Source organism: Thalassophryne amazonica, chromosome 14 (genome assembly GCF_902500255.1).
Source record: "Thalassophryne amazonica chromosome 14, fThaAma1.1, whole genome shotgun sequence".
Classification (NCBI taxonomy): domain Eukaryota; kingdom Metazoa; phylum Chordata; class Actinopteri; order Batrachoidiformes; family Batrachoididae; genus Thalassophryne; species Thalassophryne amazonica.
The window spans coordinates 63,694,459-63,721,672 of NC_047116.1; the positions used below are offsets into that span (position 1 = coordinate 63,694,459).

General features: G+C 41.7%; 1 protein-coding gene across 1 annotated transcript in view; it reads left to right on the top strand.

Annotated features, from left to right (window-relative positions):
• The window catches only part of lrp1bb (low density lipoprotein receptor-related protein 1Bb), a 1,555,752-nt gene that overhangs the window by 989,623 nt on the left and 538,915 nt on the right, over nt 1-27,214 (top strand). The window contains exons 40-42 of the mRNA XM_034186395.1: nt 1,604-1,728; nt 1,936-2,307; nt 13,353-13,542. Of these exons, the coding sequence (XP_034042286.1) occupies nt 1,604-1,728; nt 1,936-2,307; nt 13,353-13,542 (687 nt within the window). The remainder of the gene's footprint in view (nt 1-1,603; nt 1,729-1,935; nt 2,308-13,352; nt 13,543-27,214) is intronic.

Genomic DNA, 27,214 nt, shown 5'->3' on the forward strand with positions numbered 1-27,214 from the left:
GTCAATAAAGTATAGGTCCTTTTTTTTTTTTCAAAAACTATATGGATTTCATTCATATGTTTTTACGTCAGACATGCTTGAACCCTCGTGCGCATGCGTGAGTTTTTCCACGCCTGTCGGTGACGTCATTCGCCTTTGAGCACTCCTTGTGGGAGGAGTCGTCCAGCCCCTCGTCGGAATTTCTTTGTCTGAGAAGTTGCTGAGAGACTGGCGCTTTGTTTGATCAAAATTTTTTCTAAACCTGTGAGACACATCGAAGTGGACACGGTTCGAAAAATTAAGCTGGTTTTCGGTGAAAATTTTAACGGCTGATGAGAGATTTTGAGGTGATACTGTCGCTTTAAGGACTTCCCACGGAGCGAGACGTCGTGCAGCACTCTCAGGTGCAGTCGTCAGCCTCTTTCAAGGTGAAAACCTCCACATTTCAGGCTCTATTGATCCAGGACGTCGTGAGAGAACAGAGAAGTTTCAGAAGAAGTCCGTTTCAGCATTTTATCCGGATATTCCACTGTTAAAGGAGATTTTTTAATGAAAGACGTGCGGGCGGATTGCAGCGTCGGCTCGCAGCCGCCGCGACGCTCCGCCACAGGAAAAACACCTCCGTTGGAAGCCTTAAGGACAAGTTGGAACATGTCCTGCTGTTAAACAATTTCTCATATACTCACTCCACTGAAAGCCATCAAAAGCCGCCTGGATTTTACAAATGGTTATCAACACAGAGGTGTTTTTCCTGTGCCGCCGCACCGCGCCAGCTGCATCCCGACGTCTTTCATTAAAAAAATCTCCTTTAACAGTGGAATATCTGGATAAAATGCTGAAACCGACTTCTTCTGAAACTTCTCTGTTCTCTCACGACGTCCTGGATCAATAGAGCCTGAAATGTGGAGGTTTTCAGCTTGAAACAGGCTGACGACAGCGTCTGGGAGCGCTGCACGACGTCTCGCTCCGTGGGAAGTCCTTAAAGCGACAGTATCACCTCAAAATCTCTCATCAGCCGTTAAAATTTTCACCGAAAACCAGCTTAATTTTTCGAACCGTGTCCACTTCGATGTGTCTCACAGGTTTAGAAAAAATTTTGATCAAACAAAGCGCCAGTCTCTCAGCAACTTCTCAGACAAAGGAATTCCGACGAGGGGCTGGACGACTCCTCCCACAAGGAGTGCTCACAGGCGAATGACGTCACCGACAGGCGTGGAAAAACTCATGCATGCGCACGAGGGTTCAAGCATGTCTGACGTAAAAACATATGAATGAAATCCATATAGTTTTTGAAAAAAATAAAAAGGACCTATACTTTATTGACAGCCCTCGTATATTCATTCATTCATTTATTCATTTTATATACCTGCTTAATCCAGTCAAGGCTCACTGGGGGCTGGAGCGTATCCCAGCAGTCTGAGAATGATAAAAATTCATGAATAATGTTCATTTTAACACTGTGCAACTTGACCTAACTGAGGATGTTGTTGTGTTCATGATCACTTATTTACTTATTTATTTACTAAGATTTTTGAAAACATTAGCTTTGTGTCAATTTAGATGGTGCTCCCTTCTGTGTAAATCAAACTTTTCTTTTCATGCCATCTCTCTTTGTATGCTTCAGGGCCCACTCCAATGGCTCAATCAGACGTGGCTTCAAAACTGACACCAGTGAGGTTGTAACAATGAGGAGTGGCTTGGGGGTCAATTTGAAGGATGTGACTGTCTTTAATAGAGGCCGAGAGAAAGGTTGAGATTTCAGCTTATTGATTCACACTTTATTGCTTTTTCATGGATGTCAAGATTATTCTAATATTTTGGCATACACCTGTCATCCAATGTGCCTGCTACAGCTGTAGACTTTTATTTGTAATTTATTTCTGTGTGCCAAACATACTTGCTTAGAAAGTGTTATAAATCTGTATGGTTTGGGCTTTGACATTTTTGGTATTGCAGGCACCAACCCTTGTGCAAGGAGTAATGGTGGCTGCCAGCAGCTGTGCTTCCACTTGGGTAGCGGCCGTCGAACCTGCTCCTGTGCCCATGGTCGCTTGTCAGATGATGGATTTGCCTGTAAACGCTATGAAGGATATCTACTCTACTCTGAGAGGACCATACTAAAAAGCATTCACCTTTCAGATGAGAATGACCTGAACTCACCTATCCAGCCTTTTGAAAATCCAGCCTTATTCAAGAACATCATTGCGCTGGCATTTGACTATAGCCAAAAGACATCTGGGACCAATCGCATCTTTTTCAGTGATGTCCATTTTGGAAATATCCAGGTGATTAATGATGACTGGACGGGAAGATCTATCATTGCAGAAAGTAAGTGTGAATCAAGTCCTTTCATCTGGTTGTTTTTGAGTCACATCTTGGCTTTTCAACTGCAAATATGGAAACATGAACATAAACATCCTTACATACGAGGTCTATTAGATAATAAACCAACCCTTTTATTATTTTTTTTAACTATATGGATTTGAATGACGTGCGATTACACCAATCATGCTTGAACCCTCGTGCGCATGCGTGAGTTTTTTCACGCGTGTCGGTGACATCATTTCCCTGTGGGCAGGCCTTGAGTGAGATGTGGTCCCGCCCTCTCGGCTGAATTCCTTTGTTTCACACGCTGCTCGAGACGGCGCGCGTTGCTTTATCAACATTTTTTTCTGGACCTGTGAGGAATATGCGGCCATTCCACTGTTTAAGGACATTTTTTAATGAAAGACGTGCGTGCAAATTCGCCGAGTCGTTTCCGTGATGACTCGGCAAATCTGTGTGCGCCGCGACAGGAAAAGCACCTCCGTGTTGAAAACCATTTGTAAAATTCAGGCGGCTTTTGATGGCTTTCAAAGTGAGTAACTGAGAAATTGTTTAACAGCTTGGGCATGTTCCAACTTGTCCGTTAAGGTTTCCAACGGAGGTGTTTTTCCTGTCTCTACCCCCCGCGGTCGGGTCCGGCCCGACATGCGACTCTGCCCGCACGTTCTTTCATTACAAAATGTCCGTTAACAATGGAATGTCTGAATAAACTCCTCATGCTGACTTCTTCTGAAAGTTCTCTGTTCTCTGACGACTTCCTGGATCAACAGAGCCTGAAATGTGGAAGTTTTCAACTTGAAACGGCGAGACGCTGCCGCCTCGAAGCACAGATCGCCGTCAGGCGCCGTGGGCGACACTACCAGACCAAAATCTCTCATCAGCCGTTAAAATTTTTACCGAAAACCAGCTGAATTTATTGAATGGTGTCCACTCAGTTGTGCCTTAGAGTTTTGAAAAAATTTTGATCAAACAAAGCAGCAGTCTCTGAGCCATTCCTAAACAATGAAAAAATCGACGAGAGGGTGGGCCACTCCTCACTCAAAGACTGCCCACAGGCGAATGACGTAACCAACAGGCATGAAAAAAACTCTTGCATGCCCACGAGGGTTCAAGCATGTCTGATGTAATCACACATGATTCAAATCCATATGGTTTTTGAAAAAAATAATAAGGTCGGATACTTACTATCTTACTTACTATCTTACTTACGGATACTAATAGACCTCGTATATGTACCAGCATGCTAACATACAAACTTTTAACTTGTTATTCCTGGGTCAAGTTTCATACTTGATGACACGAGTGGCACACTGGAGACAGAGCGAATAGAATTTGATTGTACGTTTGATTGTAGAAGGGATATGCCCCTGTTGAGCATGAGTATTTTTCAGTGTTTTACAAGATTAATGGCATCTGGCCCTGTGCTCTATTATCAGTCTGACAACGATAATGTGTAGTCCAATATTTTCACTTACGTTTCTGCTTCCAAGCTATCTCTGTAATTACAAATCACCTGTTAAATATAGTGTTTCATATATCAACATGATTGCTAGGCCAGTGGGCGGCACAGTGGATTAGTGGTTAGCACTGTTGCTCAAATGTATGCCTATAATATATCAAATTAAGTTAGAATTCCTCCATATTTAGACGTGAGCCAAACACAGCATGAAGTTCAATTCAATACAAGTGATGCACACAATTGTTCCTTTATCAATGTTTGTATATACTATTATGGACAGTATTAAAAAAATAATAATTTTATTATAATAATAATAATAATAATGTGATATTCAAAGTTTGTGTGTTTATACAACCAAACAAACAAACCAACCAAATATTACATGTGTGGTAACACTTTGCACATAAATGGTACTATCCTATCTTCTTTATCTCACAAATTAAAATCTGACAGTTTTCACAATGGTTTTCAATAACATACAGTGAAATGCTGTAAAACTAAGTTTTGGTAGTTTGATACTTTCAAATGGTCTTTCACAATAAAGGCAGAGTCTTCATCAATGGAGGCATACAATGCTCTCTTAAATGGTAAACAGTTTGCAGTTGGATATGGATGTAATTCTACTTCAGTGATGTTGTTCCTGAATCTGTGTGCTTTCTTTGATATGGCTGATCACTGTATTTTGTCAGAGAGAAGTTATTTATTTAATTATTTATTTATTTTTCATTTCTGAATAGGCACTGTTATGGCTGAAATCCTAAATTTCTTGCCTTGTGTTAATTATAGCAACACAATATATGAATTCACACTGAATTTGCAGTATACGAGGTCTGTGAGAAAACTATCCGACCTTTTTTATTTTTTTCAAAAACTATATGGATTTGAATCATGTGCGCTTGCATCAGACAAGCTTGAACCTTCGTGCGCATGCATGAGTTTTTTCACGCCTGTCGGTTGCGTCATTCGCCTTTTGGGCAGGCTTTGAGTGAGCACTGGTCCACCCCCCTCGTCGGATTTTTATTGCCAGGGAAATGGCTGAGAGGCTGTCGCTTTGCTCCATGATATTTTTTTCAGAAACTGTTAGAGACAGCCAGTTGGAAACCATTCGAAAGATTCAGATGGATTTTGGTGAAGATTCTGTCGGCGTCACACAGATTAAGGAGTGTTAAAACCTTTTTAAAGAGGGCCCATAGCGGCGGAGGGTGCGCGGCAATTGATTCCTAAATAATGGCAATAAATATGATCCTGATTCAGCAGAATCATTTTAAAATACAAACTAATGAAACTGGTCTGGATAAAAATGATGGTACCCCTAGAAAATATTGAAAGTAATTTGACCATAGGAACATATCGTGTAAATAGCCTCACAGGTGTCTTCAAACTTGCAATTAATCAGTCTGTCTATTTAAAGCAGGAGTGGCCAAGTTCGGTCCTGAATCCAATGAAAGGCTCATTAAAAGTCTGCTAACGAGTCTTTCATTGGATTCAGGTGTGTTGGAACAGGGAGACAACTAAGAGTGTCAGGAATGTGGCTATCGAGGTCCGAACTTGGCCACCCCTGATTTAAAGGGTGAAAATTTGTCACTGTGTGGTGGGAACACCTAACCAAAAAGTTAGCTTTGATAGCCGCTAATCTGCTAACTGAAATGTTAACTTTTATAATGCTAAACCAATAAACTGCTAAAAAATTTAGCAGAAGTTACAGCTCACCTCTAACTTTTAGTATTGACTCAGTACACTGTCAGCTGTTGATAAGCCAGTGTCAAGTTTAAGCACTGCAAGTACTGCTGTGTAAATTCAAAGGTGAACACAAACTGAAAACAAACAACGAGCCAAAGCTTCTGTCATTTTTACAACCGACCCGCTGCTACAAAAAAAATGACTCAGACAGTGGGGAGGAGACATGAAATGCAAAACACTTTTCACTCATGGTTTTATTTATAAAAAAACTAATTCCAGACAGTTTAATGACATTAACGGCAACTCAGTCATTTTACAAAAGGAAAGTATTGCACATATATTTTAAAGTAATGCGCTAATTCTGAAGGTTTGAGCATTAACAGACACAGGCCAAAAGAAATTCAAATGATCTCCCCCGGTCAAAACGCATAGAACACTGCCATCTACTGGATGAGATTGTGAATAGACCAATGGTAATTTGTGTGTGGTATTCGCCCTATTGAGATTTCAAATCGTGCAAAATCTCACAAAATTTCTGAGTTGACGGTATGATAAGGCTGCAATTTAACTACTGCACACAGACAATGATCTGAGTTTATAGACGTTGTTCTTGTGTTTCTTTTATGTAAACCTGCGAGAAACTCAGGTTGCTTCTCCATTATTTTCAATGGGAATTGCTGTAAGCTGCGATTGCTTCTTGTTCATGTTGTTCTCGGGGACAGTAACGTTTGCTCTTTAAGGTCCTGCTTATTGTCCTTTACAAGGTATCAAGGTGTCTTTATTAGCCCTGGGGGCAATTTGTTGTGCACCCAGCAGTAGAACACATTCATACATACTGTAAAATGTCTGCAATTCGGTTTGCGTTTATGAAGTTCCATGCAGGTTAAATGTAGCAGACACAGAATATTTGGAATATAGGTTTACAGGGTCTCACGCATGCAGTCTCTTATAAATGTTATGAAAGGCATAAAAAAAATATTTTGGTCAGATAATGTTAATTTGCAATTGTCGTCATGTGGATTCTCAGTGTTATTTTGACTGCAGAAACTCTCTGGTGTGCAAGGGATTATGGGGTATCTCAATAGGGTGATTTGTATTACTTTCAAACGATATACTGGTATGAAACTGAAATAAATAAAAAGCATGCCAATTTTTCACAAAAGTTGCTGTTGAATTAAAAAAAATTCTCATCATATCAACAAAGCACATTTCTTTTGAATGACTGGTACACCCACAACATGAAATGGAATGATAATACGCCATTCAGTAATATTTTCCTATTCGTAAAAGGCACTGTCTGACACCCCCTGTAAATTATGTAATTACCCTGTAAATTATGTAATTATGTCTGGCACCCCTTGTAAAGTTACTGTAACTTGTATGTTGGTTTTTACATTGCATATGATCAGTGATTCACTTATATTGAGACATTCTGAGCATAAAACTACATTTGAAATTCACAAATATGTGGGTCTATTCACACTCCCATCCAGTAGATGGCAGTGTTCTTTGGATTTTGACGGGGGAAGAGGAAGTGATGAGAGGAGATCATTTGAATTTCCCATAATCGCCTTTGGGGTGCATGTCTGCTTACGCTCTAACCTTCAGAATTAGTGCATTACTTTAAAAGAAATGTGCAATATTTTCACTTTGTAAAAATCACAGATTTGCTCTTAATGTCCGGAATTAGTTGTTTGTAAATAAAACCATGAGTGAAAAGTACTTTGCGTTTCATGTTTTCTGTCCATTGTTTGAGTTTATGATGTTAAAAGTAAATTGTATTTTTCTTTCTTCTTCTTCTTTGCAATAGCAAATGGTAGTTGGTTTGCTCCCTTCTGTTAGGGAGGACTGAGCTTCTCACAGCAGTCTGATTATTGCAAAACACATGATAGCACCTAACATAAAAAAATGTTAGCGGACTGAACTTTAGTGGAACTAAATTTAGTGCAAGTTAATTGGTCTGCTGATGCTTTTCAAAGTTAGCTGAAAAGCTACTCTGCTAATGAAAAAGTTAGCTTTGCTAATTAGCAGATTAGCGGAACTGTGCTCAACACTGCTGTGCTGTTTGGTGTCTTGACATGTACCACACTGAAGTTGAAGTTGTGTCGGGAGATTAGAAAGGCAATTAATGATAAGCATGATAAAGGTAAAGGCTACAATGCCATCTCCAAGCAACTTGGTGTTCCTGTGACTGCAGTTGCACACATTATTCAGACATTTAAGGTCCGCACAACTGTAGCCATTCCCCATGGGCATGGCCGCAAAAGGAAAATTGATGACCAACTGAAGAGACACATAATACAAGTAAGAACCAAAGAGCCCAGAACAACTTCCAAAGAGATAAGATGTGAACTCCACGGTCAAGGTACATTAGTGTCAGATCATACCAACCATTGCTGTTTGAGCCAAAGTGGACTTAGTGGAAGACAACTGAAGAGGATAGCACTTGATGCAAGCAAATCAAAAAAAGTGAGACTGGAGTTTGCCAAAACGCATATTGACAAGCCAAAAAAGCTTCTTGGAGCTTGTCTCATCTGTCCTTTGGACAGATGAGACAAAACTGGAGCTTTTTGGCAAGTCACATCAGTTCTCTGTTCACAGATGCAAAAATGAAGCGTACAAAGAAAAGAACACTGTACCCACTGTGAAACACGGCTCAGCTAGTAAGAGTTTTATGTTTTCAGTGTCTGTTTGCTTCCTCAGAAAATTCATCTATAGGAAAAAGTAGTCCATGGATATTTGAAAAATACCATCCACATTTTTTTTCAGTAATTTGAATTTGTACAACAGCAAATGCCATCAGCACGGTTGCATTGTTGTTTGCGCTGTTGCCTCACAGCAAGTAGGTTGTGGGACCACTTCCGTCCTGGTTCTTTCTGTGTGGAGTTTGTATGTTCTTTGTGTTTGTATGGGTTCCCTCTCGGTGCTCCAGCTTCGTCCCACTTCCAAGGGCATACACATTAGAACTGGTCACCTTAAGTTGATGATACGTGTGAGTGAGAGTGTGACTGTTTTTGTCTGTCTATATGTGGCCGTCCAATGGACTGGCGACCGGTCCAGGCTGTACCCCGCCTATCACCCTGTGGCCACTGGAATAGGCTCCCCAGTGAAACTTCATTGGAATAAGTGGTTATAGAATATGAATGAACAACAACAAATGCCAAAGATGTAACCATCCATCAAGAGCTGGCAAGGATGCTTATGGTTTGGATGACTGGAGTCAAATGAACAGCAAAAGCCTCTGTTCTGCTCCACTAGCAACCTCTGTCATTCTCATGGAAGCAGAACTCAGCATGTCCCCTCCTTCTCATCAAGATGGACATTGAGCCCCTCCCACCCTTTTCATCACCCTCCTCCCACCCATTTCCATCGCCATCCTGCCACTCAACACTTCTGCATTTAGTTATATAAGGGAAGCAGATTATTTAGGAATTATAATTACCCTTCACATCTTAACAGTTACAAAATACAAAATCAGGCTGGTGGCAACAATTTTACATTATGGTAAAAATGTGTACATCTAGAAAATCTATAAATTGATACAGTACATCTCCTTCACTTAACCCCTTACTCTAATTAAGGGTCATGGGGATGGGGGGGGGGGGGGGGGGGGTTGCTACCAAAGCAGTCATAGGGGGTGAGGCGGGGTACAACCTGGACAGTATGCAATCTGTTACAGGGCCACATATAGACAGACAAACACATTCACACCCACACACCTACAGAAAGTGTCCAATGGGGCTGGATCCAGAGTGAAAATCTGACAAATGCATTTTTGCCCAATGATAAAATACATATCGTACATGTCTTGTTATTCAATAATCTTCATTCTTTTATTTGTGTTCATCATACACTGTCACACTTCTTTTAATATATTTATTATACTTTATGGACCATAGTGAACACTTCTTATTTGTATAAATATGATGTCCTAAAAAAAAAAACACACAAAACAAAAATTGACTGTAAACAGGATCATATTTATTGCCAAAATCTTTCAATTGTACCTGAATCTATATATGATTTTTTTTTCAGTTGATAAAATCAATAAAAATATGACTGCATATATTCTTAATAACACTGAGATACAGACAGTTCACAGAAGACATTTTCCATTGATACCAATCAAAATTACAAACAGTCCAGCAGGTAACAATATTCATCATGTCCATGACTAAATATACTAAAACAAATACATCACAATTGTACACATATCACAACTGTGATGTATTTGTTTTAGTATATTTAGATTTTGTTGTGATTTGACACTTTATAAGCCGATTAAATTGAAATTGAATTGAAATTGAACATTTTATTGAGTCTTAAAGTAAATAAATATGAAATTGTCACTGGATCCTTAAACTTTGGACATAATAAACTCTACATGGTGGATCCTTGATCTCTGGACATAAATAGGAATAAACAAAATCTGTAGTTTTTGTCAAAAGCATTTCCTTTCAAACATTATTAGCATGAATGTCTTTCCATATATCTGAGCTGAGCTCTTACAGCTGCTGTGCTTCACTTCAGGAATTTGTAAAGAAATACAACACGTCTCATTTTGGAAGGGAAAAACATTTTAGTCGATTGTGGTTTCTTGTCTGTATTACAATGTTTTAAAGACGTTTCATTTCATTTAAAGCGGCGATTCATTTTGACGTTATTCCGACCAGACTCTGATCTCGGCAGAGAGCCACTCAGCGTTTTGAGCTGTGTGAACGGAACGGAGGACGATTCTCGTTTCTTGACAGCAACAAGACAAGAGTCCCAGTTAGTGACTTTAATACACACAAAAGTGACTCATGATATTTTAATGGCTTTGCAAGGGGTTAAGAAGCGGACTTACCGCTTCTGAAGAGCAGTGAATCAAAGAGCCACGAGTCACTGAATCGAAGCATTGCTTCAGTGGTTCACAGCTTCAAAGTGGAGTCGCGCTGCAGAAACGGTTGATTACAGACCCACTGCCAAACCCTGAATAGCCGACTTTATTTGTACATCCGTATGACTCTGAAACTCGTAAAAATCCATATAATTTATGGACTGCAAGTTGACATGAAAACCAAAGCTGTGTTCACAGCGGGGACACGTTCGGCACTATTCGGGATTATTCAAGATTTTATTTATTTATTTTAACGATGACGAATGATGCGTAAAAAAATTTGACCGATGCAACTGCATCGGTCCAAACCGGTCTGGATCCGGGCCTGTAACCTGCATGTCTTTTGGAAGTGGGAGGAAGTGGGAGCACCTGGAGGACACCAACGCAAACGTGGAGAAAATGCAAACTCCATGCAAAGGTGGGAATCGATCCTATGATGTTCTTGTTGTGAGGCAACAGTGCTAACCACAAAACCACCATGCTGCCCACAATACAGCTTTGAAATAATAGCGTTCTATGAAGTTATATACAGTATACAGTTTATAGTAGAGTCATTTGAACAGCCACAGATCATGAAAAAATTGCTGGGTGGGACTATGCAATCAATAACAAAATTTCAGAAACTATAACTTTGTGATTAAATGTAAACTGCAAATTGTCCAATTTAAAACCTACCAAAAATTCTTGTCTTACTGTAACATATTTAAGAATTTATTGCAGAGTTTTAAAATATTAACATTTACAATGATTCACTTGGAATTTACCTCCGCCAATGAAGTTGGAAAAGGCTATGCTATCGACCCTGTTTATTTGTCTGTTTGTGAACAGCCTGGAATCCACATTTCATATATCATTATTATTTTTTAAATTCATGAAAAATCTTGGAAAATTGGAAAAATCCCTATCTTTAACATTAAATTACTTTTCAAAAATTCATAATGCTATAAAAAAAAATCAAATTTACAGATTTTATGGCCATTTAAATTTAACATTGAAAACTCAATTTAATGTATATATTTTAATCAAGCATGCCCCCAATCACTCTCATATTTGGAAGTGTGATGCTGGCACTCACTGTTGCCTGTTTTTTAATCCAGATCTGATCTGTTTGTGGATTTTGTAGACATTTGATTTTAATAATGAAAAGCCCAAATGTTCGTCAATTACTCTCATTTGTGTCAATGAGTTGCAAACTAGCACTCTCAATGGATGGACTAAGTCTGATTCGCATATGATCCGTATTGCAGATTCAGTGGATATTAGATTGTGTTTAACATTGAAAAGCCCTTTTGATCTTATTTTCTATTATATTTTAGCTTATGAAAAGCCACTTCTAACAGGATTTTGACCTTGAAAACTTTTTCCAAGGTAAAATTTTATGGAATGGAAACTGGTGTTGGTGAAGGTTTGCACTCTACAAGCACGGTGCTCTAGTTTTATATTTATTTTTATCCAAGATTACTGAGTATTCATATAACACAAACAAACCAAACCCCTGGACATGGGTAGGGGTGGGACACAGATGCTGTAAAATATTTGCATATGCTGTGACTTTGAACATTGACATAATTTTTGTAATTTTACCTCTCTATACAACCGCCATGGAGTTTTAATGAAACAATCACCGCAATAACAATAATCAATTAGGGGTTATGCCCATTTTATTCACATTCTCTCCATTTTCATAGGCCATAAGTACTTGTATAAAGTAAGTACCGGGGCTGTTTTGTCACAAACCATCACTTTTGCAGCCTATTTTCTTTAGACAAGATTGATATATGAGTATTCCCAAGTAAATGAATATATCTTGGATTTCATTTACATCAGTAAATAAAAAATGCAAACACTGTGGTTCCACGTGAGAATATGACTGAAATACCCAGTACTCAAAAACTAAGCCACCACACAAGAAACAGAGCAGTGAGGAAAGCCACCAAGACACATGGACAAAAAAGTTGTAGTCTGATAACAGGAACAACAGACTCAGGATCAATGCATGGATCCTGACCTTTTTGCTGTACTTTGATTTGTGATCATGTAGTCAAGACAATCAGAATCAGGCTCTTTAACATGGGAACATGTAAATAACAAGTGGAATGAGTGTGCAGCTCACAAAAATGTAGATGTTCTGATGTGGATTTGCATAACCTCAGTATTCTGAACCTTACCATTTACAAAACAGGAGATTAACAAAAACAAAAGTGGCACAATATGACCCCTTTAAATGTCTGATTTGTGTTAGCATTAGCACTGCCTTAAAGCTATAGGGCCATCCAAATTTCAGTGAACTTTCAAAATTTAGTTTCCACTTAAATCCAACCATTATACTGTAATATAGGTTTATTTTTTAAGCACATTTCAAAATGACAGCTCTTTTTAATAAGTGCAAAAGAGCTTATCATGCTCACTGCTTCAGCAATGAGTTCCACTCTGAAAACAATGTTAGTGTTTTCCACATCAACAAAGAGCTATCTGTGTGAATTAACGAAACATGACATTTCTTCACATGAAGTTATTGGGGAAACATAATCCCAGTTCTCACACTGCTGCATCTTTGATGTCTCTAAACAGCATGGAAAAATAACTAAAACTTTGAATTTCATTACCCATGTGAGATGACATGGGCTATAAAGTGTATAGTCCTCACTCGTACAGCAGCTGGCAGGAGCGGAGGTGGTACAGAAATAAGATTAAAAGGAGGGGGCGTTTTGATAAGTTATATTTTATGTTTCACTCTCAGTTTTCAATTGGTCACTTCCTCTTCACTGAGAAGATTTCCCATGTGTGTCAACACCACACGTTTCACTTAGCGAGGATGGTACACAGTATTACTGCCATAAATTGTGATTTACACAAGGCTGACAAACTGTGATGTATTTTTCACATTAAGAATGTGACGAGTGCAGCCTTAAATATGAGCTCCCTCTCATCCGGGCTGTGCTTCCATTAAAACGTGCTTCTATACACGTGTCACTTACAGATGCTGTTTTGGTTTGTTCTAACAGCGATCTTGTGTGTCTGTTCTTTCAGATGTGGGTTCAGTGGAGGGTCTGGCATACCATCGGTCCTGGGACATCTTGTACTGGACCAGCTCCACTACCTCCTCTATCTCCAGGCAGAGTGTAGACCAGAAACGTGCCAGTGTGATCAGCAGACAGGCTGTGGTCTTGCTTTCAGAGGAGGACCACCCACACGTCTTGGCTCTGGATGAATGCCAAAAGTCAGTATGCTTCTTTTGAGTTTTACCCTCAATACAGTATGTTGCCATGAAATAAAGAGCAGAGATTTAAAATGGATTCAAAGTTCCCATAGAGAATTGAAACAAAATTTAAAAAAAAAATACACCAGCCAATGTTTTACTTTCTAATAAATAACTAGGATCATTTTCTCCTGTAATTAGTAGGGCATGTATAGGATTAATGGAGTCAGTCAGTCAGTCAGTTAGTGGATTTATAAAATTTCCATTCTAATTCTGTAAAACCTACTGCATATTCAGCTCAGAAATTTTGTGGTCAGATAGGTACAGGTGGAGACTAGTGAAGTTCAAATTTGGGTAAGGTTGTCATCTTCTAATGTAATAAATTTGGCAATAATTTGTGTGTGCATTAGTTAAAATAGAAATGTTAGCGTAGTAGGACATGTCTTCTTTGAAGAGCACATGAAAGCAGCACTGTTTTTGTTGCCCTACGACTGCAGCTAATGACATCGCAACCATTGTTGCTTGTTCACTGGGCCGCTGGGACCCTGCAATTTGCCTACGTTTACATTTACATAGCTGTTTTGTGTGTGTGTGTGTGTGTGTGTGTGTGTGTGTGTGTGTGTGTGTGTGTGTGTGTGTGTGTTTCTATATTATACAAATAATGAATGTTTATGAGTTCAATTGTACGAATATTTCATGATGTGAAAGCTGGAACAAACCATTCAACAAGGTGAAGCCGAGTTGAATGGTTTGTTCCAGCTTTCACTGCATTAAATATTCATTCCATTGAAAGAATGTAAAACATTCATTATTTGTTTTATATAATAGCTAAAATAGATTCTTGTCATTTGACATTTTATTCATTTATAAACAACAGAAAAGGGACTTACATTTTGGCGTTCCACTGCTGCTGAAGTCCAAATTGTGATTGTAGTCCAGTGATGCTGTGTACTGACTTTGGACTTCCATAAAAAAAAGAAAAAAAAAAAGGTGTAGTTCCTCAGTTCAGCCAAAAATCACATCAGCGTTTCATCTGAAGAGTTCTTCATGCATCCAGACGGCTTGCAGCGGAGTGGAATTTTTGTGTGTGTGTGTTCCAAGAATTAGCAGTGCCAGTTAGCTCAATCATATCATCGTGTTGTTGTCCCCCACGTGCACACACACACGCAATCAGGTCGGCGCTTGTGCGTGTGTGTACTACCAAAAAAGGCTGTGTACATCCTCAGTACAGCGAAAAAAAAAAAAAACCTCACGTCAGAAATTAGTCCAGCTTTTCATTCCAACTTCCTGCCAATAGCCTCCAGACAGCACAGTGGATTTGTTCTGTGTGTGTGTGTGTGTGTGTGTGTGTGTGTGTGTGTGTGTGTGTGTGTGTGTGTGTGTGTGCGCACGCGCATGTGTGGATGTATGTGCATGTGCATGCATGCACATGGGTGGAGCACATGTGCACGCGCATGTGTGTGCGCGTGCATGTGTGTGCACATGTGTGTGTGTGTGTGTGTGAACGTGCAAAGTGCAATGGTACCAAACGTATGGAACCATCATAATTTGGGTTGCATTGCAGTCTCCAACCACTGTTTTTCTGGTATCGTCTTGCTGACCACTGAACCATGTCACAGATCATTTTTAGAACAATTGTCCCATTGGTGTTGCAAGGATAATGGAACACTTTTTGGGTTTATTTATGACTCTGAAAAGATACGTGCTTTTTAAATGTACAGGCTTTGAATTTATTTTATTTTTTCACTTGTAATCAACATATTGTAATATTTTGTAGTGAATCAAAGCTTACAGACCTAGAATAGCAAGATTTACTACTTTAGAAGCCTTGAGCAGCTATTTACTACTGAAAGTGAGGTGATCAGGATCTGCCAGTAAGGGTAGCAGATGGAGGTCACTCAAGGAGTGGTGGTTGAGCCAGAGCTTGTGGAAGAGCCTGCTGAAGAATGCGAGGCCAAGAACTGCTCCCAGTAGGAAAACAAAGGACCTCCAGATCAGGGCAGGATCGACAGGCTACACACAGGGATTAATGCAACAATATGGGAAAGAAAGTGTCCTCCTGCAGGTCAGCATCACCAGGAATCCACTAGGCATAACTAATAAAGCATGAAGTGATACAAGGGTTGCGGGGGGTTGGAGCCTATCCCAGCAGTGTACCTGTCCTGGGTGTACCCCACCTGGGGTACACCCAGGACAGACGCCAGTCTTTTTAGGACAGGACGCCAGTCTGTTGCAGGGCCACAAACAGACAAACAAACACATTCACACCCACTCGCACACCTATGGATAATTTAAAGATTCCAATCCACCTAACCTGCATGTCTTTGGATGTGGGAGGAAACTGGAGCGCCCGGAGGAAACCCACACAAACACGTGGAGAGCAAGCAAATTCCACACAGAAAGGCCACAGGTGGGAATTGAACCCATGACCTTCTCGCTGTGAGGCCACAATGCTAACCACTAAGCCACCATGCTGCCCCAATTACATTGGAACGTTTTTTAAAAATATATAAAGGAAGCAAATTAAGAATGATGCTGTAAGTACAATTAGAGACTTTAAGAAAAAAAAACAACAAAAAAAAACACATAAATGACCCCACTCAGTCATTTCAGTCAGGAAAATGGTTTGGTTGTTGGAAGGTTAAGGAAAATGTTTAGGGGGTCCTGAGTGAGTCAGCAGGTGTTTTTTGAGTGATCCTTGACCTTGTATGACCCCTTTATTGTAGTCAAAGGTCAAATTCCATTTTCTGTAAATGTCAAACCTCATCTTAAGGGAAATCTTCATTGGGACCCACCCAAAAGGATTCAAAATGACTACAAGGAACATGGAGCTCTTTGTTGCAATATTTCCCTCCCCCATCTTGGGAGAGGGATTGTCATGGGTTTATGACCCACTGCTGTACTGACAGCAACAACAAGATCCCAAGTAATATAACAACATGAACCATCATTCATAATAATGTAAGTCTCCCCACTCATAGTATAGGAGGTAGCTGAGTGGATAAGGAGCTGGCTTGCCAATCTGTAGACCAGGGTTCGAATCCCACTAATGCTACCTGTTTGTATCCTTGTTCAAAGCACTTAATCTACATTGTCTCAGTCCCCCAGGTGTAAACGGGTACTGACCTCAGCTGTGGAAGTAACCTGTGTCAGACTGGCATCCTGACCAGGGGAGACATAGACTCTCAATCCTCACTTCCTGTTCAGCTTGTCTTATTGTATTATTCATTATGGAAGCTGCATTAAAAGCCTGCAGTAAAAGCAATAATTAGTAAGTTCATTGTTCTCTTAAGAGAGTGAGAAAGAGAATGACCTGACATCTGCAATATTTTGGAGGTGAGAAAGCCAATTATGCCACACTTTCAGTGAGCTGTTTAAATTCAACCCCAGAGATAACAAGCACGCTTACTACAGCATATATTTAATATAGCGTTTTTTTTTTTTCCTTTTGCTTGTAACATTAAAAGCTTTTGATTTAATGTATGATGGTATCACCATGATCTCACCTTTTTGCTCATGTTGCTGAAGTAAGCTAATGAGCTGTCTATTCTGTGATTTCAGCTATGCAGTGGGACATGGCAGCTAGAAGATTATCTGAGAGAACAGAAATACTCCATGTGCTTTGTCTTACATGCTTAACAGTCATTCCAAGAAAAAAAAATAATTTGTCCCTTGATCAAAACTCACCTTTCCCTTTCATGTGTGTAAAATCATGGACACCTCCCTTGGTAGTGTTCTTTCCATGGAGATATGGCACAGTGTAATAAGTGTCTATGTTGTATGGCTGGGGGGGCCTGGCTGCCGGTTTGTTTGCCTTTTGTGTTTCCTCCCAGGTGGCATGCATTTGGGACTGAGTGGCTGTGTTGCTGAGGCTGTTAGGACTTCACCCTGATCACCTGCGACTCGTCAGGACTCACAGCTGAGGTGCATCTGGAGGGATTGGAGTATGTTGGCATTTAAGACTGAAGTGCACAGTGTGCATTTGCCAGAGACTCGACCTTGTGACCAGACGGGTGAGATCGTCGTCTCGGGAGCCATCTCATCAGCAGCGGACGCTGAGAATGTCCAGGTTTGATGCACGGTCTGTGAAAGAGGAGAGGGTGAGGTTTCACGCTCGTCAGCACACTTCCTGAGACTCGGTTGTTGCGGCCACCTGGGGGGTGTCGGCGGGGTCCTTGGGTCCGAAACAGCTTCTGGCTCCGGACCATTAGCGCTGCTGGGAGCGCACCACGCCAGACCGCACCTTTTATTATTATTATGATCACTGTTATGTATTAAATTCAGTTAGCCTTTGTACCGTGCTCTGCTTATTTCATACTGGGTCCTTCAAACGCTGGTCGGTTCTCCGAGCTGCGTCCGACACATAACAGTCTAAGTCATGCAAAAATCCTCCATAAGCCAAGAGTAAAAATTCTAGACTGTTCAAACATATTTTAAATGATCACACATTACTAGTTCAGGGAGGAACTATTCGAGAGTTTAATTCAAAGCTTCAGATTTACTATGAAACTCTGTCTGAGGTGAATGAAAGCACAATTTACAAATTAAAAGCACAAGAGCTCTGGTAAATGGCAGGTCTGAACAGCTGTCGGGTACTTCACAGCACAGAAGAAGCTGTGATTGGAAATATCTTGACATATTAGTTTAATGAACAAGGGGTAATGTTACTTTTGAATGAATGCATCCTTAGTGACTTTTTGCAGGCATCGAGCTCTGACATCTTTTCGAATCTTGGCAGTTTTATTAAATCTGCATAAACAAGGCACAAGATGTTACTATTACGTTTGCCTGACATATTGTAAACTTCCCAAGGGAGTCATTTAGACTTGTGCCGTCTGCACAAATGTGATCTAGCCTTAAGCTAAACAAAAGTCAGTGTACACCAGTTCACCTTAAGCTTTGAGAAGAAAGCTAAAAGACCTTCGATCGGTTATTTTGAAGGCACTGTGCCAAACTGAGCTTTGGAGCACTTTATGAGTCAGTATGCCTCGATTTATTAAAAAAAGTTGTTTTTCAGTGAAAAGTTTCCAAATGTAGGATATCACAGTCTCTGATCCACAGTTACCATATCTCAAACTCAAAGGAAGGCTACATTTTCAACATAATTCTTTTGACATGTTTCCATGTTGCGATATCACACTAAAAGTTCAGTGTAATGTTTAGTACATATATCTATGAATGTCTCTGCACATGCGTAATATGCATTTAGGCATTTAATGGTTATTGATACATGTTTGCATTTTGGTTAGGATTGGTTTTAGGGTTTCAACAATAACAACAATATTAGAATATAGTAATCATGATATGACAATGCAGGGGTGGTGGCCAAGTGGTTAATGCACTTGGTTTCAGTGCAGAAGGTTCCGTGTTCAAATCCCACCCCTGCCACATTTCTCCATGTAATGTGTAGTTGCATCAGGAAGGGTATCCAGCGTAAAACCTGTTCCAATTCAACATGCAGATCCACCTTGGATTTGCTGTGGCGACCCCGAGTGCAAACAAGGGAGCAGCCAAAGGGACTTATTTACTAACAATGGTGATATGACAACCCACTTGATTTTTTTTTTTCTCAGATTAGCCGCTATCTTATTGGCTGTGATGCCATCACTATCTGCTAGTGGATGGGATACAGCACATGAACATTCAACATTTATTTATAAAGCACCTTACAGCACCGACTGGTGTCCAAAGTGCTTAACATTAAAAACACCATGCATCCATCCATCCATTTTCTTCCGCTTTATCCGGAGTCGGGTCGCGGGGGCAGCAGCTCAAGCAAAGCCGCCCAGACCTCCCGATCCACACACACCTCCTCCAGCTCCTCTGGGGGAACCCCAAGGCGTTCCCAAGCCAGCCGAGAGATGTAGTCCCTCCAGCATGTCCTGGGTCTTCCCGGGGCCTCCTCCCAGTGGGACGTGCCCGGAACACCTCTCCAGCGAGGCATCCAGGGGGCATCCGGAAAAGATGCCCAAGCCACCTCAACTGACTCATTTCGACGTGGAGGAGCAGCGGCTCGACTCCGAGCTCCTCCCGAGTGACCGAGCTCCTCACCCTATCTCTAAGGGAGTGCCCAGCCACCCTGCGGAGGAAACTTATCTCGGCCGCTTGTACTCGCGATCTCGTTCTTTCGGTCATGAGCCAAATCTCATGACCATAGGTGAGGATCGGAACGTAGATCAATCGGTAAATCGAGAGCTTTGCCCCCCTACTCAGTTCTCTCTTCACCACGACGGTCCGATACAGCGACCGCATCACTGCAGATGTTGCACCGATCCGTCTATCGATCTCACGCTCCATCCGTCCCTCACTCGTGAACAAGACCCCGAGATACTTAAACTCCTCCACTTGAGGCAAGGACACTCCACCGACCTGAACCAAAGCACCTTTTTCCGGTCGAGAACCATGGCCTCGGATTTGGAGGTGCTGATCCTCATCCCGGACGCTTCACACTCGGCTGCAAACCGCCCCAGTGCACGCTGAAGGTCCTGATTTGACGAAGCCAACAGAATCACATCGTCTGCAAACAGCAGAGACGAGATTCTGTGGTTCCCAAACCAGACCCCCTCTACACCCTGGCTGCGCCTAGAAATTCTGTCCATAAAAATAATGAACAGAACCGTGACAAAGGGCAGCCCTGGCGGAGGCCAACGTGCACTGGAAACAGGTTTGACTTACTACCGGCAATGCGAGCCAAGCTCCTGCTGCGGTTGTACAGGGACCGGATAGCCCTTAGCAAAGGACCCCAGACCCCGTACTCCCGGAGCACTCCCCACAGGGTGCGCCGAGGGACACGGTCGAATGCCTTCTCCAGATCCACAAAACACATGTGGACTGGTTGGGTGAACTCTCATGAACCCTTGAGCACCCAATGGAGAGTGTAGAGCTGGTCCAGTGTGCCGTGACCAGGACGAAAACCACACTGCTCCTCCTGAATCCGAGGTTCGACCATCGGTCAAATTCTCCTGTCCAGTACTCTGGAATAGACCTTACCGGGGAGGTTGAGGAGTGTGATCCCCCTATAGTTGGAACACACCCTCCGGTCCCCCTCGGTGACTTCGGCCTGGGTAATGGAGTCCCCAGTCTCTGCTTCCTCTTCGGAAGATGTGACGATGGGATTGAGGAGATCCTCGAAGTACTCCTTCCACCGTCCGACAACATCCCCAGTCAGGGTCAACAGCTCCCCACCCACACCGTAAACAGTGCTGGTGAAGAGCTGCCCCCGCCTCCTGAGGCGTCAGACGGTTTGCCAGAATCTCTTCGAGGCCGACCGATAGTCCTCCTCCATAGCCTCCCAAACTCCTCCCAGACCCAAGTTTTTGCCTCTGTGACCGCACGGGCTGCGGCACGCTTGGCCTGCTGGTACCTGTCAGCTGCCTCTGGGGTCCCACCTACCAACAAAGATAAGTAGGACTCCTTCTTCAGCTTGATGGCATCCCTTACTTCCGATGTCCACCACCGGGTTCGGGGATTGCCGCCGCGACAGGCACCAGAGACCTTGCGACCACAGCTACGAGCAGCTGCATCGACAATGGAGGTGGATAACATGGTCCACTCGGACTCCATCTCTCCAACCTCCCCCGAGATCTGGGAGAAGCTCTCCCGGAGGTGGGAGTTGAAGACCTCGCTGACAGAGGGTTCCACCAGTCATTCCCAGCAGACCCTCACGATACATTTGGGCCTGCCAGGTCTTACCGGCTTCCTACCCTCCCAGTGGATCCAACTCACCACCAGGTGGTGATCAGTCGACAGCTCTGCCCCTCTCTTCACTCGAGTGTCGGAGACACGTGGCCGAAGGTCAGATGATACGACTACAAAGTCGATCATCGACCTCCGGCTCAGGGCATCCTGGTGCCACGTGCACTTATGGACACCCTTGTGCTCGAACATGGTGTTCGTGATGGACAAACTGTGACTAGCACAGAAGTCCAACAACTGAACACCACTCGGGTTCAGATCGGGGAGGCCATGCTTCCCGATCACCCCCCTCCAGGTCTCACTGTCGCCGCCCACGTGGGCATTGAAATCCCCCAGGAGAACAATGGAGTCCCCAGTCGGAGCGCTATCTAGTACCCCTCCCAGGGACTCCAGGAAGGTTGGGTACTCTGCACTGCCGCTCGGCCCGTAGGCCGAGACAACGGTGAGAGACCTGTCCCCGACCCGAAGGCGTAGGGATGCAACCCTCTCGTTTACCGGAGTGAACTCCAACACTTGGCGACTGAGCTGGGGAGCAATAAGCAATGCGACCCCAGCTCTCCGCCTCTCCCCGTGGGCGACACCAGAAAAATGAAGCGTCCAGCCCCTCTCCAGGAGTTGGGTACCAGAGCCCAAGCTGTGCGTGGAGGTGAGCCCGACTATCTCTAGTCGGTATCTCTCAACCTCCCGCACAAGCTCAGGCTCCTTCCCCCCTAGCGAGGTGACATTCCACGTCCCAACAGCCAGGGGCTGTGAGCATGGACCGGGCCGCCGGGCCACCCGCCCTCGACCGCCACCCAATCCTCTCTGCACCCGACCCCCATGGCCCCCTCTGCAGGTGGTGAACCCACAGGAGGGCGGGCCCACGTCACTCTTTCAGGCTGAGCCCGGCCGGGCCCCATGGGCTAAGGCCCAACCACCAGGCGCTCGCGCACGAGCCCCAACCCCAGGCCTGACATTAAAAAAACAAAACAAAACACAAATTCACAAAAATAAAACACATATAGAATAAAATTTTAAAACAACACAAAAAAGAACATAAAAATAACAACCTGTCACCTCCCCACTAAGTGTTAAAAGCCAGTTTAAATAAATAAGTCTTTAACCTAGATTTAAAAAGTGCTAGGTAAGGAATAGTACGTAACTCAAGAGGTAGCTCATTCCAAAGTCTGGGGCCACCTACCGCGAAAGCATGATCACCCCAGCATTTATATCTTGACCTTGGAACATCTAAGTAAAGCTGGCCAGATGCCCTTAATGTCCTACTGTAGGTGCGCAAAGTTAAAATTTCAGACAAGTAGGGAGGTGCAAGGCCATAAATAGCTTTAAAAGCAAACATTAAAATTTTAAAATCAATTCTAAAACAAACTGGAAGCCAGTGGAGTGAGTACAGGACGGGCGTAATATGCTCATGTCTAAAAGTGTTTGTTAAAAAACGAGCAGCAGCATTCTGCACCAACTGGAGACATGCAAGAGACGACTGATTAATGCCCGAATAAAGTGCATTACAATAATCAAATCATTTCAAATCAAATCAATTTTATTTATATAGCGCCAAATCACAAAAAACAATTGCCCCAAGGCGCTCTATAATGTAAGGCAAAGCCATACAATAATTATGGAAAAACCCCAACGGTCAAAACGACTCCCTGTGAGCAAGCACTTGGCGACAGTGGGAAGGAAAAACTCCCTTTTAACAGGAAGAAACCTCCAGCAGAACCAGGTTCGGGGGGGGGGGGGCAGTCTTCTGCTGGGACTGGTTGGGGCTGAGGGAGAGAACCAGGAAAAAGACATGCTGTGGAGGGGAGCAGAGATCAATCACTAATGATTAAATGCAGAGTGGTGCACACAGAGCAAAAAGAGAAAGAAACACTGTGCATCATGGGAACCCCCCAGCAGTCTAGGTCTATGGGAGCATAACTAAGGGATGGTTCAGGGTCACTTGATCCAGCCCTAACTATAAGCTTTAGCAAAAAGGAAAGTTTTAAGCCTAATCTTAAAAGTAGAGAGGGTGTCTGTCTCCCTGATCCGAATTGGGAGCTGGTTCCACAGGAGAGGAGTCTGAAAGCTGAAGGCTCTGCCTCCCATTCTACTCTTACAAACCCTAGGAACTACAAGTAAGCCTGCAGTCTGAGAGAGAAGCGCTCTATTGGGGTGATATGGTACTAAGAGGTCCCTAAGATAAGATGGGACCTGATTATTCAAAACATTATAAGTAAGAAGAAAAATTTTAAATTCTATTCTAGAATTAACAGGAAGCCAATGAAGAGAGGCCAATATGGGTGAAATGTGCTCTCTCCTTCTAGTCCCCGTCAGTACTCTAGCTGCAGCATTTTGAATTAACTGAAGGCTTTTCAGGGAACTTTTAGGACAACCTGATAATAATTAATTACAATAGTCCAGCCTAGAGGAAATAAATGCATGAATTAGTTTTTCAGCATGACTCTGAGACAAGACCTTTCTAATTTTAGAGATATTGCGCAAATGCAAAAAAGCAGTCCTACATATTTGGTTAATATGCGCATTGACATATCCTGATCAAAAATGACTCCAAGATTTCTCACAGTATTACTAGAGGTCAGGGTAATGCCATCCAGAGTAAGGATCTGGTTAGACACCATGTTTCTAAGATTTGTGGGGCCAAGTACAATAACTTCAGTTTTATCTGAGTTTAAAAGCAGGAAATTAGAGGTCATCCATGTCTTTATGTCTGTAAGACAATCCTGCAGTTTAGCTAATTGGTGTGTCGTCTGGCTTCATGGATAGATAAAGCTGGGTATCATCTGCGTAACAATGAAAATTTAAGCAATGCTTTCTAATAATACTGCCTAAGGGAAGCATGTATAAAGTGAATAAAATTGGTTCTAGCACAGAACCTTGTGTAACTCCATAATTAACATTAGTCTGTGAAGAAGATTCCCCATTTACATGAACAAACTGTAATCTATTAGATAAATAGGATTCAAACCACCGCAGCGCAGTGCCTTTAATACCTATGGCATGCTCTAATCTCTGTAATAAAATTTTATGGTCAACAGTATCAAAAGCAGCACTGAGGTCTAACAGGACAAGCACAGACATGAGTCCACTGTCTGAGGCCAAAAGAAGATCATTTGTAACCTTCACTAATGCTGTTTCTGTATTATGATGAATTTTAAAACCTGACTGAAACTCTTCAAATAGACCATTCCTCTGCAGATGATCAGTTAGCTGTTTTACAACTACCCTTACAACAATTTTTGGGAGAAAAGGAAGGTTGGAGATTGGCCTATAATTAGCTAAGATAGCTGGGTCAAGTGATGGCTTTTTAAGTAATGGTTTAATTACTACCACCTTAAAAGCCTGTGGTACATAGCCAACTAATAAAGATAGATTGATCATATTTAAGATCGAAGCATTAATTAATGGTAGGGCTTCCTTGAGCAGACTGGTAGGAATGGGGTCTAATAGACATGTTGATGGATTGGAGGAAGTGACTAATGAAAGTAACTCAGACAGAACAATCTGAGAGAAAGAGTCTAACCAAATACCAGCATTACTGAAAGCAGTCGAACATAAAGATATGTCTTTGGGATAGTTATGAATATTTTTTTTCTCTTTCAGGGAATACTAAGTCTTCAATTTCTATTCCATATGTCAGAACAAGATTTAAAGTGTGGTTAAAGTGGTGGGCGGGCTCATTTACATTTTGAGCGAAGCCAGCTGAGTCTAATAATAGATTAAATGCAGTGTTGAGGCTGTCATTCTCAGCATCTATGTGGATGTTAAAATCACCCACTATAATTATCTTATCTGAGCTAAGCACTAAGTCAGACAAAAGGTCTGAAAAATCACAAAGAAACTCACAGTAATGACCAGGTGGACGATAGATAATAACAAATAAAACTGGTTTTTGAGACTTCCAATTTGGATGGACAAGACTAAGAGTCAAGCTTTCAAATGAATTAAAGCTCTGTCTGGGTCTTTGATTAATTAATAAGCTGGAGTGGAAGATTGCTGCTACTCCTCCTCCTCGACCCGTGCTTTGAGCATTTTGACAGTTAATGTGACTCGGGGGTGTTGACTCATTTAAACTAACATATTGATCCTGCTGTAACCAGGTTTCTGTAAGGCAGAATAAATCAATATGTTGATCAATTATTATATCATTTACCAACAGGGACTTAGAAGAGAGAGACCTAATGTTTAATAAACCACATTTAACTGTTTTAGTCTGTGGTGCAGTTGAAGGTGTATTATTTTTTCTTTTTGAATTTTTATGCTTAAATAGATTTTTGCTGGTTATTGGTGGTCTGGGAGCAGGCACCGTCTCTACGGGAATGGGGTATTGGGGGGATGTCAGGGGGAGAGAAGCTGCAGAGAGGTGTGTAAGACTACAACTCTGCAACAATGCAACTCTCAACAATGACCCTAAGCACACAGCCAAGATATCAAAGGAGTGGCTTTCAGAAAAACTCTGTGAATGTCTTTGAGTGGCCCAGCCAGAGTCTAGATTAGAATCTAGTTGAACATCCCTGGAGAGATCTGAAAATGTCTGTGCACCAATGTTCCCCATCCAACCTGATGGAGCTTGTGAGGTGCTGCAAAGAGGAATGGGTAAAATTGCCCAAAGATAGATGCACTAAGCTTGTGGCATCATCTTTAAGAAGACTAGTATTAAGCAAAGGATGCAAAAATTTATGTACATGTGATTTTAATAAATTTGAAAAAAAAAAACATTTTCATGTTGTCATTATGGGGTGTTGTGAGTAGAATTTTGAGGGAAAGATTGAATTTTCTCCCTTTTCAACTACTGGTGTAACATAACAAAATGTGGGAAAATGAAGCACTGTGAATACTTTCCAGATGCAATGTATTAATCCCACTGAAAATATACACAAATATCTGCACTTTTTTTTTAATATATATATATAATTTTTCCATGTTTTTTTAGTGCATGTTTTTTTGTGAGAATAAGCTGACTACCCATGAGGATACCAAAGTTTGTTCGAGGCATTCCAATCTGATTTCAAATAGCCATCTTGAAAACCTCATGTACAGCCATTTGTCACCCATTTATGCATCAATTGAGCTGTAATTTGCTACATGTGTAGCAATCAGCAAGCCTAAAAATATGTCAGACAGGTTTTGCGAAAATTTCAGTTTTGACATTGATGTGATCACACCCGCTTTTCTATTTGTCACTTTAAATGTCTTCTCAAAAACCACTGAACTAATGAAGCTTAATCTTGGTGTGCATGTTCCTACTCATGAGGACACCAAAATTTGTTCAACACATTCCTACCTATTTCAAATATGGCCGCCATGGTGGCCATCTTGAAAACCTCATATATAGACATTTGTTAGACATTTATGTAGCAGTTGAGCTGAAATTTGATACATAGGTAGCAATCAATAAGCCAAAAAACATATCCAATAGATTTTATGAAATTCTTGGTTTTATTTTTAAATTGTTACAAAAGTCAGAACACACTGTTCCACTTTTAGCAAGTGATGAGAAAAGAGTGATATGAAAGAAGAAACAATAAAATGCTTAGGGTAATTCCACAGCACAGATTATTTTTATGTAATTTGGCATGAATATTCAATACAGCCACTGATGTGGTTATGTATGTGCATGTTTTCAGCACTTTAGGGTGCTTTGACACCAGTCCCCTGGCCTGGATCTGATTACACTTTGACCCCCACAGTTCAGTAGTTGGAACACAGTGTATCATATTCAGGTACAGAACAAAGAACAGTCATTAATTTGAAGTGTTGGGCTTGAATACAGTTCATGTGTACTCAGGTGTGGTTCATGCCCGGAGTGGCATCATGCTATACCAAAACAAAAAACAGACTGCTATTTTGAAAGTGATATAATTACTTTGTGACAGTCTCGTTCAGACATGGCGGTGAAAGGAGCTCTCCGGTCTGCTGAAGAATTTATATACCTGCTGTGCTGGAATTTTGGGTGGATGAAAAGATACCATTAAAACTGCATGTTAAAAGAATCCTGTTG